Source organism: Melanotaenia boesemani, chromosome 16, assembly GCF_017639745.1.
Source record: "Melanotaenia boesemani isolate fMelBoe1 chromosome 16, fMelBoe1.pri, whole genome shotgun sequence".
NCBI lineage: Eukaryota > Metazoa > Chordata > Actinopteri > Atheriniformes > Melanotaeniidae > Melanotaenia > Melanotaenia boesemani.
The window spans coordinates 21,773,535-21,792,570 of record NC_055697.1 but is presented as its reverse complement, the minus strand read 5'-3'; the positions used below and the strand labels follow the sequence as shown (position 1 = coordinate 21,792,570).

The 19,036-nt window shown below is 37.4% G+C and overlaps 1 protein-coding gene across 3 annotated transcripts in view; it reads left to right on the top strand.

The window, feature by feature from the left end:
• ryr2b (ryanodine receptor 2b (cardiac)) overlaps positions 1-19,036 on the top strand; it is a 77,942-nt gene that overhangs the window by 53,289 nt on the left and 5,617 nt on the right. For all 3 annotated transcript variants that reach the window (XR_006013210.1, XM_042010103.1, XM_042010104.1), the window contains exons 77-99: positions 118-248; positions 1,461-1,512; positions 1,997-2,050; positions 2,216-2,315; positions 2,562-2,641; positions 8,485-8,561; positions 8,731-8,804; positions 9,059-9,139; positions 9,350-9,438; positions 9,641-9,769; positions 10,242-10,346; positions 10,555-10,636; positions 11,143-12,434; positions 12,586-12,647; positions 12,897-13,041; positions 13,202-13,288; positions 13,929-14,141; positions 14,356-14,486; positions 14,699-14,741; positions 16,402-16,535; positions 17,814-17,874; positions 18,215-18,361; positions 18,613-18,747. Coding sequence is in view for 2 of the 3 variants with exons in the window: in XM_042010103.1 (XP_041866037.1) it covers positions 118-248; positions 1,461-1,512; positions 1,997-2,050; positions 2,216-2,315; positions 2,562-2,641; positions 8,485-8,561; positions 8,731-8,804; positions 9,059-9,139; positions 9,350-9,438; positions 9,641-9,769; positions 10,242-10,346; positions 10,555-10,636; positions 11,143-12,434; positions 12,586-12,647; positions 12,897-13,041; positions 13,202-13,288; positions 13,929-14,141; positions 14,356-14,486; positions 14,699-14,741; positions 16,402-16,535; positions 17,814-17,874; positions 18,215-18,361; positions 18,613-18,747 (3,504 nt within the window). In the remaining variant the exon portion in view is untranslated. The remainder of the gene's footprint in view (positions 1-117; positions 249-1,460; positions 1,513-1,996; positions 2,051-2,215; positions 2,316-2,561; positions 2,642-8,484; positions 8,562-8,730; positions 8,805-9,058; positions 9,140-9,349; positions 9,439-9,640; positions 9,770-10,241; positions 10,347-10,554; positions 10,637-11,142; positions 12,435-12,585; positions 12,648-12,896; positions 13,042-13,201; positions 13,289-13,928; positions 14,142-14,355; positions 14,487-14,698; positions 14,742-16,401; positions 16,536-17,813; positions 17,875-18,214; positions 18,362-18,612; positions 18,748-19,036) is intronic.

Below are 19,036 nucleotides of genomic sequence, written 5' to 3'. Positions count from 1 at the left end.
AAAGCAAACCATGTGTGTTTAAATTCTATTCAGCCTCAAGAGGTTGTGGGTGGCCAGTGTATAATATAATCATTTAAAGCCACACATTAATAGCTTTTCTCTCTCCCTGGACTTCAGAGGGGGGGAATGATGAATCAATGTGAAGGTGACAAAGGAGATGTAAAGGATGTAGAAGAAGGTGCCAAGCCGATCGATCCCCTCCTACAACTCATTACACTCTTCAGTCGAAACGCCCTGACAGAAAGCAGGTGTGTGCTCATTATAAAAGATTACATGCAGTAAAAACTTGTCTGCTTTTATTACTGGTCAGATTCCTCCCCATGAAAGTCAATACAAAATTGTTCAGAAGTGGGGGTTTTTTTTAGCTTTGCCCATTGTTCTCCGAAAGCTTGAAATAAATAATATTATTTAGGTCTCGGAAGGGCCTCAAATGTAGGTTTGCCCCCAGAAGCATTTTCTTATAAAGGTAATGCATGTTTTCCTCTTACAGTAGATCCATTCGTGGTCCGTACCATGTAGTGAAATTGTGTATTTTCATTAAAGTCAGGTCATGTATAGACATCAGGAATGGAAATGTCCTTTTGTGTAATATTTTGAGCTTTAATCTGCTTTATGAAATAGAAAAAATGAACCCTGTGATGCATAAAATGTTAAAAAAAAAGTTTCAAATGTTTTCACATGCAATATTCTAGTTCTATTGATATGTACAGTGATGCTTCTCTGTATATTAATCTTATTTCACTCTTTTTATCTGGTTTATTAATCCAATCTTTTCTTTCATATTTCATATGAAATGTGGCATAATATGGCATATTTCATAATCTGTTTTAATATTTATATGACAAAAATATTTATACATATAAAAGCAGCTTCATTAATTTTCTTGACGTGTTTATCACTGAGGAAAACTCAGTGATTACAATGTTTGTATATATTTGAAATTTTATAATATATTTATTCTTTAGTAAGTGGCAGTGTATTGGATCACTCATTCATGTCCAATGAAGTGGCTAGTTTGCAAATATACCATCCACACCCATGCATATCATAAAACACTCTTTAAATAGCTTTCCCCTGTAGTAGACACTATGCTTCAAAGGGTTAAGAAATATTCCTGCTTATTTCCCCTGCATCTTTTTTTTTATTGATGCATGCTGAACTGGCTCCATGAAATATCATTGTGCTATGCCATCTGTAAGTGTAACTGGAGAGGAAATTATTTAATCTGTAAATGCTCTCTTCTGGACTGTTTCAAGGATGTAATCAAATAGGCTAGACCCTAGATGATATTTAGTGAACAAATTCAGTGCCACACACTAAGGTTGTTTGATGTCATGTTTAACAGTGTAACCAAAAGAATAATTTACAACTTCAGTCCCAGTGACCATGTAATTCCAGTATATTTTATTTGTCTATACCCTGACATACAGCAATACTGTGTCCTTTTTCTTTATTCACAGTAAGAATGGAAGTGATAGTCTCTACGCGTCCTACGTTGCTATTATGGCCAAGGTAATATAGCGCAAGGAAAAGGTCTCATCATTGGAATGAAAGTCTTGTGAAGATGTTGTGTGGTAATCTTGTCTTAATATTTATTCTGGTTCTGGAAATCAGAGAAATATTCAACTCATTATAGACAAAATGCATAATAGAAAGAACTCAAATGTTCACTCACTGAGTTGGATGCCAGTTACCACTTCATATAGTAATAATAAATTACACTGCAGAGAGAAGAAAATACAAAAGTGTTACACACATTCAGACCTGAGGGTCTCTCTCTGCATCGGTACAGATGCACTTGAATGTTGCATCAGGTCTTAATAGGCTTTTAGTTTAGCTTTGAAGTCCTGGTGCACGTCACATGGAGTATATAACAAAATATACAGTCAGAAATGAGGTGTAGTGGATTTGTAAATATTTTATTTCTCCTCTATTGACTTACTGCATTTTCTACCTCTTTACATCACCACTGGGCCTTGTATGCTTGGTTTCCCAGAGTTGTTGCAGAGAGAGTGATAATGACGAAGAGCAGGAGGTGGAAACCTTTGAAGTGAGTAAACTTTCTCTAAATGTTGAAAAAAAAATTCTGATATTATTTAATGTTGAACTTTTTTAATCCTAATTTTTCTTAATTTTATATTTTGTGAGGATGATATTCTTTTATTGATAAGATTAAATATTTCAATTATTTCAAATTGCACGTTGTGTGTTACAGGAGAAGGAGATGGAGAAGCAGAAGCTGTTGTACCAGCAGGCTAGGTTGCATTGCCGTGGAGCCTCTGAGATGGTGCTGCAAACCATAAGTGTCAGCAAAGGTAGGAAACCATAAAACAACTGAAATAAATCACTTACATTAAGCTCAGACGATTGCTCTTTGAGTGAATTAATTTGATGAAATTAAAGTCTTTGGTAGATAGTGAATATAAGAATATAGTCACTTTCTTGAGACTGATCTGAAAAACCTTGTTGGATTAGCTCCTCCCTTAAAATGTGAATCATGTGCTATTATTTTTTTCTTTTTGTTAAGTTTTGTATAGCTTCTTTACTTTAATTCATTTCAGGCGCCGTGGGCTCAATGATTGCTCCTACTTTGAAACTAGGTATCGCCCTTCTCAATGGGGGGAATGCCGTTGTTCAGCAGGTAATGATGATGCTCTGGTATAAAACTATCCAAGTTGTTTTTTTATTTGCATCCATAACACAGGTTCCCATATCTACTGTTGCTGACATTTGCTATGTCTTATTTTTAACAAGACTTAACAGAGCTCTGTAAACAAACATTTGTAGCAGCTGCATAATAACCACTTAAAGCCAATGACCAAGCTTTCCATTTATTATATTGGTCTGTAATGCCTGACCTGTTGCGACAAAGAGGCTGTTCACATTTGATAACAGCCATACTGTGTTATAAGAGCTCAAGTGGATAGTTCTAAATACAGCTGTAAACTCATTCAACACAGATTAAATACACATTCAAACCTATCATTCAGGTACTTTTCTGAGGTGGTCTATGACACTACTTCTCTGAATGCAGTCCATTCAGGAATAACCCACTGACCTGAGGTGACTTTATGTAGGCAGAGCTACCACAAGGGTGTTTTCATCCTCTTTTGGTTTCCTGGAAAGCATAAATGGTGCAAAAAGCAGTGTCAAAACTCGTGAAATGATTACTTCACAGAAAACCTTCTGCTTGACTTTTATGTCAGTTTCTACAGAGGCTAAGCAAAGCAGCAGTGAGCCTCTTTCTAATCCACCAGAATTATGCAATTGGTCCTGGAAGTCGCCTTTTAACAGGCCTCAACCTGAACAGCTGGCTTGGTGCATGTATCAGAATAGAGCCATGCATTTTCTTGCTGCACAGTTGGCTATTATATCCTGTGGACATAAAATGGAGGCTCCTAATTTCAACTGAGGTGTCAATCAAAAGCTAATCATACTGGCCACATTTTAAAATGACTGTATCATGAATGTTTACTGGCAAACCAGATATATAAGACAGAATAAAGACAGGACTATTGAGATTTTTGTTAATTAAAAAAAGGCCATTTTTATCAGAAAAATATTGATCAGTGGATTACCAAGTCACTTTGTGCTCGGGATGCAGGTATGCTGATCAGTGTTGATTTAACACTTGTCACTAGTAGAAAATGGTTTCCATTAGAGAAGTTATCTTTCCGATGGTATGTGACATGTGCAGCTACTGATGTGCACAGCTAAGTTGTGTAGAAAAGAGCCGTCAGAATTTCAACGGTTAAAAACTTCATGTGCAACAAATCATTTATTTCCTACTCCTTTACTTCTCTTGTGTCATGTCTGTTGGCCTACACAACCAAGCATGTTGAAATGTCTGTAACTAATTCCACAATAAATCCAACTGAGGCAATTCCAAAACATATTAATGTTGAAATATATCTATATTTCAGTCACTGAAGGTATTTGTGATTTTATAGAAACATCAGTAGACTTCCCAATGTTCTAAATTTATTGCTCATCTTACCGCTGGCTATGCGCAGGGCTTAAAGGCACTGTGCCGGTTCTCTGGCATGAAGAGTTTTTCCAACGAACAAAAAAAGGAGAGACAATTTAATAACTTGATGTGTGCGCTAATGTTGTCACATGGAGTTCATCTACCAGTGGTATGAGAGGAATGCTGCTTTGCTCTCAAATGCTTTACTAACCAATCAGAAGTTGAGCGGGGCCTTGGAAAAGGTGTTGACATCCAGCTGCAGTTTAGATTTACGCTATTGGCTCTTTAGAAGCGATAGAGCAGAGATGTTGTTGAATACTGTAGCTGTAAACGTTGGCACCTCAGTTTTGTTGGTGGGGTGGAGGGTAAGCTTGTGAAGCCTGGTTATTATCTGTTATTGATGCCACATATTTTCAAAGACATGCTGTCTGTCTGCTGGTGGGTGTGTGCACACCTACGTGAGCGTGCACAGCTGTCTTTGCACATCCAGGCAGAGGAGAATTGTGAGCTTGCAACCATGTGCATTCTAAAATAACATGGCGTCATTTAAATAAGGTAAATAACATCAGTCCATTTAGTTTTTCAACTATCTATGAGCTTGGATAGAACACAGCCTGATTAGCTTTCTAACGTAATCAACGTCAGGCTGCATCTCTGAACATCTTTTAATACACAAAACGGGTGAATCCACTGCTTTTTGGGGACCCAGACCACCCAGACCAGGTCCTGTACAACTTAGTTCAAATCTGGACTGAATTACTCTACAGAGCATTAACACACAGTTCAGCTTCTAATTGTGAAACAAATTATTCTAGTTAGTCTATTCTATTCCTTTTTTTGTTTTTGTTTTTCTAAATTAAGGTCTGCTTCTGGGTTTGAGTGAATGCTGGCGCACTGCTTGCTGCTGCTGCTCTTCAGTATGTTTGGAATATTTTAATATTTTAAGTTGCTGTCTTACTCTAAAAACTTTTAATAGACCCTTTGGGGAGAATTGCTCTGACAATCCAAGGGATTTTATTTTCATGTGTTCGTGTGTGTGGACCTAGTTCAGCCTTTTCTACAGGTTGTGCTTTACCTCCATGCAGCTCCTGCTCTCCTGCCTTGTTGAAAGTACATTCATCAGGGCTCTCACCGCTCTTTTCACTATGACAACTCCACACCTATCCAGTCGCTCTGGTACACTGTTCGCTATCCTCCATAGAATTTCAGCAGGGCTGATGACCACACTGCTATGGCCAGCCTGACCAGGTCGGCTAATGCCTTCCCTGTCAAATCCGACACCTGTGTCAACTTTGGTCTGCTGAACATACGCTCTCTTACGAGCAAGGGGCATCTCGTCCAGGATCTCTTTACTGACTATAAGTTCGACTTCCTCTGTTTGACTAAACATGGCAACAACCCAGTGACTTTTCACAGATTAACAACTCTACTCCTCCAGGGTTTGTTTACACCTGTCAACCTCACGTGTATGGCCGCGGAGGAGGTCTCACAGTAATTTACCAAGAACAGTTGAAAGCTCAGCTGCTGTCTGTACCAGTCTTCAGATCCTTTGAATCAACTGTCTGTCAACTCTTAGGACCTATTCCAACTACAGTTGTATGTGTTTATTGCCCCCAATTCTGACTTCATGAATGAATTTGCTGATCTCCTGACCCACTTATCCACCACATCACCTAGTATAATACTGCTGGGTGATTTTAATATACATCTGGATAATGCTAACCATTGTCTTACTAAAGACTTTGCTTTCTGTCTTGACAGTTTTGGTTAAAAACAATATATACGCTTTCCCACCCCTGCTAAAGGGCATATATTAGATTTAGTTTGCTGCTCTGGACTGATCCCATTCAATTTTAAAGCTGACGACCTTCCCTTCACTGATCATTTGCTTCTTTCTTTTAAAGTCAAACTAACACTCCATAGCAAAGATCTTCTGCACAATGTCTTTCTGAGATATTAAGAATATTTACCCAGACACCCTTTCCTCTGCTTTTTCTACTCTCCCGAACCTCAACATCCTTTCCCTAGATGATCTTGTGTAACTCTTTAATGTCTTTTTTCACTGAAAAAATTCACCAAGATCTGACCCCTGATATTCCCTCCTGTACTTTTTTGTCATTGCTTTATTGCTCTGTCTTTCTGCTCCCCTTTGCCTCTGATATATCAGATCTAATCTGTAAATCAGAACTCTCAACTTGCCAGTTAGATCCTATTTCCTCAGTATTGGTTTAAGCCTCCCTTCCCTCTCTGCTCCCCCTTATTTCTGCCTTTATCCATTCCTCTCTCACCTCTGGAATTGTTCCTGCCTCCTTCAAAACCGCTGCTATCACACCCATTCTGAAAAAACCTGGTTTAGATCCTAATGATGTTAAAAATGTTCGACCAATTTCCATCTTGCAATTTCTATCCAAAATAGTTGAGAAAGGTGTTGCAACTCAAATCCATTCTCACTTAATAATAATCTCTATGAACAATTCCAGTCTGGTTTCCACCCCTTCCATAGCACAGAAAAAGCACTTATAAAAATCACAGACTACCTCGTCATGCAGCTGACTCCGGTTTCCTCTCCTTTCTCATCCTCCTCGATCTGGGTGCGACCTGTGATACCATTTCCCACTCCATTCTCATAAATAGATTAATCTCAATTGGTTTCACACACGACCCATTAAACTGGTTTAAATCTTACCTCTCTCAGTTCATCCATCTCAAATCATGCACTTCCCAACCCTCCCCTGTGCCCCAGGAATCAGTCCTTGGGCCTCTTCTTGTTATCATCTGTCTCCTTCCCCTCATTATTATCTACCCCAAATATAATATTAATTTTCATTGTTACGCGGATGACACCCAGCTCTGTTTGTCCACTTAGCCAAATTCTGTGCTCCCACATTTCTCCCTCTCTCTCTCTGTTTTACTGAACTTAAATCCTGGTTTTCTTCCAATTTTCTCAAACTCAACAACAATAAATGAAGAGTTTCCCTTGGTAGGAACTAAATCTACACTATGCAAAACTGACTGCGTTTCAATCTCTGTTGACAATTCTTTACCCCACCAAGAGTCAGGGTTTCATCCTCGACAGCACACTAGCTTTTCAATCTTACATCAATAACGTCACTCAGTCTGCATTCTACCATCTACGTGACATCAGTCGCTTTCGACCCTCCCTTTCCACCCATACCACTGCCATCTTAGTCCACAGTCTCGTCACCTCCTGAACTGAATATTGTAACTCACTCTTCCATGATCTTACTCAAAAATCCCTTTGTAAACTTTGACTGGTCCAGAATTCTGCTGCTCACATTATAACCAGAACTCCCTCCATCCATCACATCACCGCTATTCTGCAGCAGTTTTACTGGCTTCCGGTTCAATATTGTACCGACTTCAAAATCCTTCTGTATGCATTCAAGGCCATCCATCACCTCTCCCCTCCTTATCTGTCTGACTTTGTTCAGATCAACACTTTATTGCGTTTTCTCAGATCCTCCACCTCTCTTGATCTTTCTGTCCCTTCTGCCCACCTCGCCACTATGGGGAGCAGGGCTTTCAGCTGCTCTGCTCCCCAGCTCTGGAATTCTTTACATCTTGACATCAGAAATATCAGCTCCCTTCCTCTTTTCAAATCCAGACTCAAAACTTATCTGTGCAAAATAGCCTATCCCACATAACTCCATTTTCTATTCATCACTCTTCAGTTGATTTTTTTTTTTTTTTTAATTCTCATATATCTTGTGTTTTTATCCTTGAATTTTACGGTTATTGTTCTTGCCTCTTATTGTTTTTATTATTATAGTGTCTTTAGATGTTTTGAAAGGCACTTTTCAAATAAAGTTGTTATTATTATTATTATTAATATTATTATTATTATATGTGACAATGCAAAAAAGGGGTAGTGGGGGTAGCCTATTAGACTAGGCTCTGCTGAAGAACTGCTAGACTCAGGAGGTTCAAATTATTCTACAGAACTGGTAGATTAATTAAAACACAATGTCTCATATGTGAAACCCTTATTCTATTTATGAAAATGCATACAAGGTCCATTTATGTATTGTTTGCATCTAGACCACAACAGAAAGAAAAAAACAAAAACACACAGAGTCCTTTGAGTTGCAGGTTTAATTAGAGTAACTCTGAGACACCTCCCTTCACTACACTGGACCATGATTTGTCTCTCCTTGGCCACTGCTAGTTGGCAATCACCAGTCCACTTTTACTAAAACCTCAATGTCTTACCTTGTGCTATTGTTACTGTTCACTCATGAGTGATCAGAATATTAACGCTCATCCATGTTCATTTAATAAAAAGAGCCCAGCATTTACATAGAGGACTTTGACATGGAATATTATTTTTAATCACCCTCTATTCAGCATGTGAAGTTCCTTTTACAGTTATAACAATAAACCTCACGCTGTAGTAAAACTTGCAGTAATAAAGCAATAATCTCAAACTAATCAGTCAGTTCAAATGAGACATCCCACCATTTATTAGACCTCATCTTTGATGTTTTTTTTCCTGATAGAAAATGCTGAATTATCTAAGAGAGAAGCGGGATGTTGACTTTTTTCAGAGCATGGCTGGGCTCATGCAGTCATGTAGGTAAGTAGCCATAGAAAAAAAGAACCCAAAAAACAAACTGTCTTGTCAAATGTGACAAAGGGTGGGAGGCTTTCTTCAGCGATTTGATAAAAATGGTTAGACTAAAAAGGCTTTACTTATCCTTTGGTGTGTGTGTGTGTGTGTGCGCGCATGCATGACTGCCATCCAGCGTTTTGGATCTGAATGCATTTGAGAGGCAGAACAAAGCAGAGGGATTAGGCATGGCCATGGACGAGAGCTCAGGTACTGTATTCAAATGAAAAGAAAAAAAATCCATTACTGTTAATCCATGTCATGGCAGAGGAACCAGCTGAAGGATCCCTGGCCTTGAACAGTTGTTCAGTTCAAAGTTCAAATTTTTTTTATTCTCCTTCACTATTGTCAAAGGCTGTTTCCTTCTCATTTGGTCTCTTTACTTTGATGTAGCACTACTAATTACTTGTAATTCTGTCACTTGATCACTTTAGTTCTTGACCATATCTACCCCATCCTTTCAGGAGAGAAGGTGATGCCTGATAAAGACCTAACTTGTGACCTTTTCCGTTTCCTGCAACTTCTCTGTGAAGGGCACAACTCAGGTAATTGGTCCTTTGTTGGATCCACAAACCCATTATCACAAAGTTCCCAACAAGTAAACTGATGTTGATTAAAAACAAAGTGTTCAGAAGTAAGTGGGGAAAAAAGTTTTGCCTTTGCTCAGGTTTGTGTAGTCATATTGCCAACATGGAACATTACAGTTATTATAAAGTAATGCAGTTTTTAATATTCGTATTTTGTTTATGTTGTAGATTTCCAGAACTATTTAAGAACACAAACTGGGAACAACACTACAGTCAACATCATTATTTCCACCGTGGACTATTTACTAAGAGTACAGGTAATGTTGTTGGACATAAGAAGGAAATCAAACCACATTATTAAAATATAATGAAGGCTGTTGACCCTTGATATGGCAACGACCTGTTTCTGAATTCTTTAATTTAAAATTAATTTAATAATTTTTTAGATTACATTTAGTCTTTAAATAATATTTGCATCAATCTAATTAACCAGAAAAGCTTGTGTGTGCTACACTACAGGAGTCAATCAGTGACTTCTACTGGTACTACTCAGGGAAGGATGTCATTGATACACAAGGTCAGCGCAACTTCTCTAAGGCCATTGAAGTAGCCAAACAGGTCTTCAATACACTCACTGAGTACATACAGGTCAGTTTCCATCATCTGCTGTAGTATTATAATGTTTTTTGTGTAATTTTATTAGGATTTTAGGTGTAATAGCTGCCTTAATGTATGTAGCACTCTTCAAAAGTTTAAGACAGTTTAATAAGTGATATTGGTATCAGAATGAGTAGTTCTTATTCATCAGCTACCTACATACAAGTTGCAGTAAACAGTGTAACTTGAATCCCAGACTAACTGAATAATGAAGAGATTCAGACTTTGTTGTGGGGAAACAAGATTTCTTTCAGTACTGCATGTTCTTGCTGAAGATAGATTCTTAGTACATCTGTGGTTGATGTTATGCTGCAGATTGAATTTGGCACTGATCAAACACTGAAAAAAAATAGTATATCTAAACCTGAAGCCTCCAAGTTATCTAAGAGTATTGCACAGCTTTATTTTTCTACATCCTTCATTCTTTTCCACTAGCTACTTATATCAGTATGTGTTCATGCAGGGTCCATGTACTGGGAATCAACAAAGTCTAGCTCACAGTCGTCTTTGGGACGCTGTTGTGGGATTCCTCCATGTCTTTGCACACCTGCAGATGAAGCTTTCTCAGGTATTGTTTATTCCTCCCTGGAACACATCCAAAGTAAAATTGATAATGCCTTTGGCGATAGTCTATCATAGGTTATCTACCCCAGGTGTTTTCATTTTAGCCTGATGGGGATGTAAATATTAATCATACCATCTATTATGTGCTTTCTAAATATGTCCAGTGTATGCTGTGAAATATACAGTTTCCTAAATACATTCTCGTTATCCAGGATTCAAGGCAAATTGAACTTCTGAAAGAGTTGATGGATTTACAGAAGGATATGGTTGTGTTTCTTCTTTCCATGTTGGAAGGTAACTATTTCTTTTTTTACCCTTTTTAAGCCATGCATTTTTGCATCTGTTTGACACAACAAAAGTAATAAGTTGTCAACACACTGTTACGTTGGCTCGGGCATCAGCATGCTTCTGTAATTCACATTACCAGAAATATTAATTTGAATTTTCTCCAACTTTTGTTTTTTTTTACATTTTTTACTTACAGCTATATCAACATTACCACCAACAAATAATGACAGTCATAGATCAAAATAGGCTTGTTAACTTAGTCAGTGATGACAAACACCTGTCTTTGAGGACTAATGCCTACTTATTATGGCATTAGGCAAGGACAAAGGACAACCAGCACACTGATTGAAAGGAGTGAGAGAGAGATGTTTTCGAGCCAGCAACAAGGAACCATTAGTTGTTTTGCACGCAGTACTTATACAGTGGCTTCATTGTTTTCACAGCAGATGACTGAATTCATTGTTCAGTTCCAGGTAGCCATTATTAATCAATGACAAGTCTTCTCCTTGCAGGTAATGTCATCAATGGAACTATTGGAAAGCAGATGGTGGATATGCTGGTGGAATCATCAGGCAATGTGGAGATGATTCTCAGGTTTTTTGATATGTTCCTCAAACTTAAGGATCTCACCACCTCCGTTGCCTTCAGAGAGTATGATCCTGATTTTAAAGGCAGAATATCTAGGAAGGAATTCCAGAAAGCCATGGAAAACTGCAAGCGTTTCTCTCAAGCTGAGATACACTTCCTGCTCTCCTGCATGGAGACCAGTGATAGTGAAATTGTGGATTATGAGGCCTTTGTGGATCGCTTCCATGAGCCAGCAACAGACATTGGCTTCAGCATTACTGTGCTTCTCACCAATTTGTCCGAGCACATGCCCAAAGATTCTAGGCTGAAGACATTCTTGGAGCTGGCAGACTGTGTCTTGACTTACTTCCAGCCATGTCTTGGGCGCATTGAGATCCTTGGCAGCGGGAAGCGCTTTGAACGTGTCTACTTTGAGATCAGTGAATATAGTCGAACACAGTGGGAGAAACCACAGGTCAAAGAGTCTAAGAGACAGTTCATTTTTGATGTGGTCAATGAGGGTGGAGAGAAGGAGAAAATGGAGATGTTTGTCAATTTCTGTGAGGACACCATCTTTGAGATGCAGCTGGCAGCCCAGATCTCTGGCTCTAACTCTGGAGAGAGGTCTACAGGAAAAGAAGAACAGAAGAGTAAAGACGAAGATGAAACTCTAGACCATAACGGACTGTTTTTTATGTTTTACTGGTGGCTGTTGCTTACATCTTTACTTTCTGTTAAAAACCTGAGGACATTGATGAAGATGACACTAAAAGATATCTTCATGTCGATCATCCTAGTCCTGAGATGGATTTGCTTGGCTCAGGTCCGGTGCATTTGTGTCATCATTCGTAGCATCATATATGTGCTGTACATAGCCTTTGTTAGTGGTGGGCTCATTGAGGGAGCTAAAAGGATGAGGATGTCAGACTTGCTTGGTGGTATCCTTGAACCAACTCTCGATGAGGTCATGGAGGTGCCAAGTGGAGTGGATCGACTAAGGAAGTACTCTGCCAGCTTCTCATCTAGGACAGAATTGAAGGAGATTGGGCAGATAGCTGCCGTGACCTCTCCCAGAGAGGTGAATGTACTTTCAGACATATTTGGTCTCAAACTGAAGAAGGAGGGAGGTCAATACCGACTTGTAACGCAAGACCTCACTGGCAGTCTGTGTGACCTGTTCAACACAGCCTCCAGAGCCATTGTCACCACTGATATTTCTGAGAAGCACCAGAGTGTGGTATGATTTATATGTTTGCTTTTTCATCTTTAATTCTGACTTTGTTCTGTGTTTTTTGTGTTAAACCTAGTTGCTGCTTTCTTTTTCATCTTCTTAAATATTTTATTTTTTCATTGTGTGTTATGCTTTGTTAATGTTTTCTTTCCTCAAGGACCATTCAAGCACAGAGGAAACCGCTGATCATGAAGCAAAGCCTGAGACGAAGAGAACAGAGTGAGTCTTTTCCTTCCCATTATAAAAGGGATTATATTTAATGCAATATTATTCTTAGATTTTTCTTAGTCTAAAAGTGAATTAGTACAGCATGTGATGTTTTAAAAAAATTTAAAGTGTGTTAGTTGAATCAGACAAAGCCTTATTGCACATTCATAAAACTGGAAATTCTCCTGTCTCTATCCTACATATTCTCATGTCAAAGTAAAGCTATTTGACCTTCCATCTGTTTGTTTGTATTGTTTGCAGAAGGAAGAAATGTGAGGAGAAAACTGAAAATGTGACAGCAGAAGCAAAATGTAGAGCCAAGAGATGCTCTAATAAGTCAAAGGAACCACAGAGCCAACATTCTGCCCTCTGGGAGATGATGAGCTTGCATAACAAGAGCCTGCTGGTATTGTGCAAATACATTCATACATGCTTTTATGCATGTAATGCACACACATTAAAAACACAGATAAAGATTCATATTTGCATACACTTAATTTTCCTCTTAAAAGCACTTGGATGTAAAGACAGAATATACCTAAATGTTTTTCTTTTTTTTCCTGTAGAACTACTTTGCAAGGAATTTTTATAACATGCGTTTGCTGGCTCTGTTTGTCGCCTTTGCAATCAACTTCATTCTTCTCTTCTACAAGGTGAGAGCCTGATTCCGAGATGCTTCATTTACATACCATAATAAATTTCAGAGAGAGATGATGTGTGTCTTTATTAGATTTATTAGCAGTGTTGGGCATGTTACTTTACAAAAGTAATTAGTTATAGTTACTAGCTACTTCTTGCAAAAAGTTAGTCACGGAGTTAGAACATTTTAAGAGTAATTAAGTAATGATTCCATTACTTTAAAAAAAAAAAAAAGTTAAAATCTGTTCCATTTAACAGAACTTCAAATGAATCCACTTGTTCATTTATTCATAATAAAACCAAATATTAAATCTGACTACTGAATTAAAAAGAAACCTACTTACTTGATCAAAGGATCTTAATAGTTCCAACTCAGCTGTAAGTTTTCTCCATATTGTAAAAGTAATGGCTTGAGTCTGTCTAATTAACCTTCTCTGATCTCATTTAATGTAAAGCTTGAAGCCTAAATTATGTTGAAGGATAAAAGGTTAATTTGCAGAATTATAAACTTCCAAGTTGAATTTTCCAGACATTGTATAATTACCTTTCCCATATAAGTTGTCATGTATTGTAGTCTTATTGAATTGTTTTACATTGTATTAGGGAAACATCTCAAGTAACATGCTGTCTATGTCTGGATCTCTCTGTTCCCAGGTAGCATCCTTGCCTGTATCCAAAGATGATGAAGGAGTAACCTCATCAGTTTACAGTGAAAAACTGGACTCTGCTCCTGAAGACGACAGAAGAGGCAGAGTTTATTTTGTGCTGGAAGAGAGCAGTGGATACATGGAACCTTCCCTTCGGCTCCTTGTTATTGCACACACAATCGTCTCCTTCTGTTGTATTATTGGTTATTACTGCCTCAAGGTATAGAAGTTAAATAGTATCTTCTGCACGTGTGTAATAATTGCTTTGACTGTAACAAGTCAGTTTCTTTTCAGCGTAAAAACAATAAAGATCTTTTAAAACTATAGAATAACTGGATATTAGTACATCTTTATCAGTTAGGGTTTAAAATTTTTAAAGCTTTGCTAACTTAACAGTTAACACAAGTAAATAATCCACATTATTTGATTGAAAGGTTCCTTTAATGATTTTTAAACGTGAGAAAGAGGTGGCCCGGAGGCTGGAGTTTGATGGGCTGTATGTGACACAGCAGCCTCCAGAAGAAGACATCAAAGGGCAATGGGACCGACTGGTCATTAATACGCCGTATGTTCATGGCTTCTTAATTTAATATGATACAATTTTCTGATATTATATTAAAATCAAATAAAAAGAAAAAAATCTAAGAAATCTGCTAATGGAAACAATTATAGTCTGGTTAAAGGTTTAACTGTTACTACAAACATGTATCTGTATTTAAAAATGATTTCTAATGATTTTGCTAATTCATGTTTGTGATGTCATCTCTGTCTTTTCAGATCATTTCCAAGTAATTACTGGGACAAATTTGTGAAGAGGAAGGTAATTTGTATTTGATTATAGGCACATTTCATACAGTGACAGTGCATTACAAAACTAGCTGCAAGTTGTAATCATTCCCTTTGTCCTGAAACAGTGACACACTGTAAGCCTCCTCATTCAGATTGTTGTGTTAGAGCTTGTTGGATATGAATTAAACTAGCAATTGTTCTAATGAAATATGTTTTCATCCTTTTTCCTTTTTAGGAATATTTTCTGTGTCACGGAGAACTCTACTATATTATTTCTGAGAGGAGTTGTGGTTGTAGTTAATGAAAAAGATATTTTTTAATCACAACAGGACTTCCCTGGTAAAATAAGTGTTAAAAAAACTAACTAAAATATCATATTTTGGAAGCACATTTTAAAATTCAAAAATTAAGTGAAATTTCAACAACAGCACATCTGTTAGTGTAAGACTTTTATACATTCAATATAGCCAAGAATATTCAGCCCTATTCATGTTAAAAAATCTAATAATTTGTGCTGTGCATTTGCTGGTTATCCTGTAAGTATGATGTGCCATTGTTAAACACAATTTATAAGCAGTTCCAATGTTTGTAAAATGTGATATAAAACCAGTCTAGACAAAACCAAGAAAATCTTGCATTGAGGCATGCAGAGGCGCAATGTTGTGTCTGTTGATCAGTTGGATGCTTTGTTGTCTCCTAGCAGTACAGAGTTGGACATCAGTTGACCTGAGTGGTGTTTCAGACAACAATGACAAACACTACAGTTCATTTTGATAGCCCAAAAGTATCTCTATAAAGCACAGTCCATCTTATGTAAAATAATGTCCTCCGTTATGTACAGACCATCACATTAAGGAAGATAAAGTAATGGCTTGGCCTATAATATGAATTGGCAGAAATGCTTTGACTTTGTATCAAATTTAATTTACATATGACAGAGCTCCCACTTTAGCTTTGGCTATTTGCCACCAGGGTGGGCACTTTGTCATATAGAGTACACCCATCATGTACACCTTACATTTAAAAACTTGCACTGCATCACTGTGTCTGAGTCTGTAGTAAATTAGACGGTATAATGACTTCACGTCTCTGGTAATCCACATTCCACTATGAAAGTTTGCTGTAATACTTATCACATGCTAAAGTAATTTTGTTTTCAATTACAAAAGGGGCTCTATGATAAAGCTAAACTTTGTTTAGCTCTCTTTTTATTTAATTAGTCAAGTATCATGACATTTCATAGGATCCTGAGAGTACACCAAAGATTCTCTGTATCTAAATGATGATCAAATTAGGAAAATGTATTAATGGAGATTATGCTATGCAAACAAGTATAAGGTAAAGGGTAAAATAAAAGCCTGGATTAATGCTAATTATTCATATACTGTGAGACCAGAATGAACCTCAGTCATTTACACAATGTCATTTGCAACTTGGTGTGCAATCATTCTTCCCTTAAAACATTATGCATTTCCAGTAAGGATATGACAAAATCCTTTCAGTTCAGCTTTAATTACTGTATGAGCAGCACATCATATTGTCAGCTGAACTAAGCTGTCTCTTTACGGTACAGACTGTACACAAAGTGCACCCAATTACTTTTACTGATCTCATGTCACACTATATTAAAATCAAAACACACCGAAAAACAAACTCCATTGTTTCCATGCAACATCTTTTTGTCCCTTCAGGTGATGGATAAGTATGCTGACTTTTATGGTTGTGAGAAGATCAGTGAACTCTTGGGCCTAGACCAAGCCGCTCTAGACTTCCGTTCTGGGAGAAAAGACAAAAGGCTCAAGAAGGAATCTGCCTGGAGTACACTGTGAGTAGAAAAAGTATTAGAAATGCCCAAGTCTTTGCAATTCTGCATTCTTAATAAGATCCTTATCAAAGTTCAAACATCTAGTTTAGCATTTATTTAGCAGTGTCTATAGTTTCAGGCTAAATTTAACTTTTTTTTTGTTTGTATGTTTTTTGTTTTTCACATACATTTTTATAGTTTGCCCATTTTATTTTGTACATCCAACAGGTACATACAATACAATTCAATACAATGTAGTTAATTGAAAATCAGTGACATTCTCCTCCTCCTCCACCCTGGTCCTTCATAATAACTCCCATAGCCCCAGTAGAGACAAAAGTCAAAGCCAAAAAGAATAATCTGCCCATACTTCCCACTTCAAATACTGGGCTCACAATCCTTGGTATTACTACAAAGATCAATATATATTGTGACACAGGGTTAGATATGTTTGCCTCATTAATAAGTATTTCATTTATCTTGTAATGTTTTCAATTTTATTATGTAATCAGTCACAGGGCCCCAAGCAGTCCCAAATATTGTAGATAAACCCCTCAAGGTATACTTGATGTTTTCCAGGTAAAAAAAAAAAAGAATAAGATCTTGAAGCCATAAAGACACTTTGGGGGAAGATGGCGATTTCCGGTATAATAGTATTCTCCTTCATGCAAATAAAGATGCAAAAAGAATGCTGCCTTTTGTTGTCCTACTTATTTGATTGCTGGGCAGCTAGCTTAAAGGGGTGTTTGCAGTGTTGCTTGCTGCTCTAGAAAAAAGCAGCTTGTGTGTTAGCATGCAGACAGCCTGATATTGATATAAAACGAGGTAACAATTCTGCCCTTTCTATTATGTTTCTTTGTTTAGTTTAGTTTACTATAGTTGGTGTTTTTTGTGTAGATGTGAATGAAACCCATAATAATAAATGGGTTCTCTCAACTCTCTGTATAAATGCCTTGGGCTTATTTATGGTTAATTTATGTATTATCTGTGTGCCATCTTGAATCAATTTCTCGGACAAATTACAATTAATAGCCCATGCATTTATTTGTAACCACTCCACCAATATGGTTTATGTGATTGTGAGGATGTATCAATGTGTGTTATCTAACGAGTGGCCAGACAAAAGAAGGTCCAAGAACATTATCTTGTACTTGAGGAAGAACAGGACATTCTGAGAAGAAGCCACATAACAGAAACTTTCTGTTAGAAAAGGGATCTGATTTTAGCCATGGACATTTTGACCTTATTTCCTAAGGTTCTTATCATTATGTATCGTTTTGGTAATGCTATTTATTTCAGATTTACCTCCATTGATGTAAAGTACCAGGTCTGGAAACTAGGAGTTGTGTTCACTGACAATGTAAGTTTTGATGTATCAAATGCTTTATGACTTTTCTTTGATTTGTTTTTGCTATATTGTTCTACCAAAAGACAGATAAAGGTGTCACTTCCTGTAATTTCTGTTAACTAATAATATGTTATGACTGAGCATTGTGTGTAAAATATTTCCATTATTTCATGACTGAATCCATCCGTCTTCTGCGCTGAGATTTTGTTTTATACAAATCCACATGCAGCAGAAGTGATGGTGGTAATATCCTGTGATTCTACCTTATCTAAAGTGCACATTTGTGTCTATCTATTCCAGTAATCTAATGTTGGCTGTTTTATGTCTGTTTGTGCTTGTGTGTGTGCCTCAGTCCTTCTTGTACTTGGCCTGGTACATGACCATGTCAGTTCTGGGTCACTATAACAACTTTTTCTTTGCTGCCCACCTTTTGGACATCGCTATGGGCTTTAAGACACTTCGTACCATCCTCTCCTCTGTTACACACAATGGGAAACAGGTGTGTGGGTTTGCAAATGTGTGTCACACATTATTCTTTGTTATCTGGTTCAGTTTGTATTCAGATGTTCAGTTAGGATGCATGCAATGTTTACTTTAAAGCTACTGTGTTATTTTAAGAATTGTCAGGAAGAGCTGCATTTGAAAGGTTGCATTTAAGCTCATCCTTTTTTATTTAATTGTGTGTGTGTGTGTGTGTGTGTGTGTGTGTGTGTGTGTGTGTGTGTGTGTGTGTGTGTGTGTGTGTGTCAGTTGGTCCTGACTGTGGGTCTTCTGGCTGTTGTGGTGTATCTCTACACAGTTGTAGCCTTCAATTTCTTCAGGAAGTTTTACAACAAAAGCGACGACAAGAACACCCAAGATATGAAGTGCAATGACATGCTTACTGTGAGTTCAATTTGGAGGTTGACACCGACACTCGCTTTTATCTACATCCATCTTTCCTCATGATCTTTCTCTGTTTGTCTTTCCAATACAAACACTGCTACTAACTTCATTTTCTGACACTAGATTAAGAATAATAAAGAAGGATTTTGATGGTGATCCCCAATTATAAAGCGAAAACAGCCTCTTGTCTTTGTCTTTCCTTTACCTTTTCAGAAGATGATGGACAGATGGAAAAAAGACAGCCGATGGTGCTTCAGAATAGTTCTTTGTTTGCACATTCACAATGCTA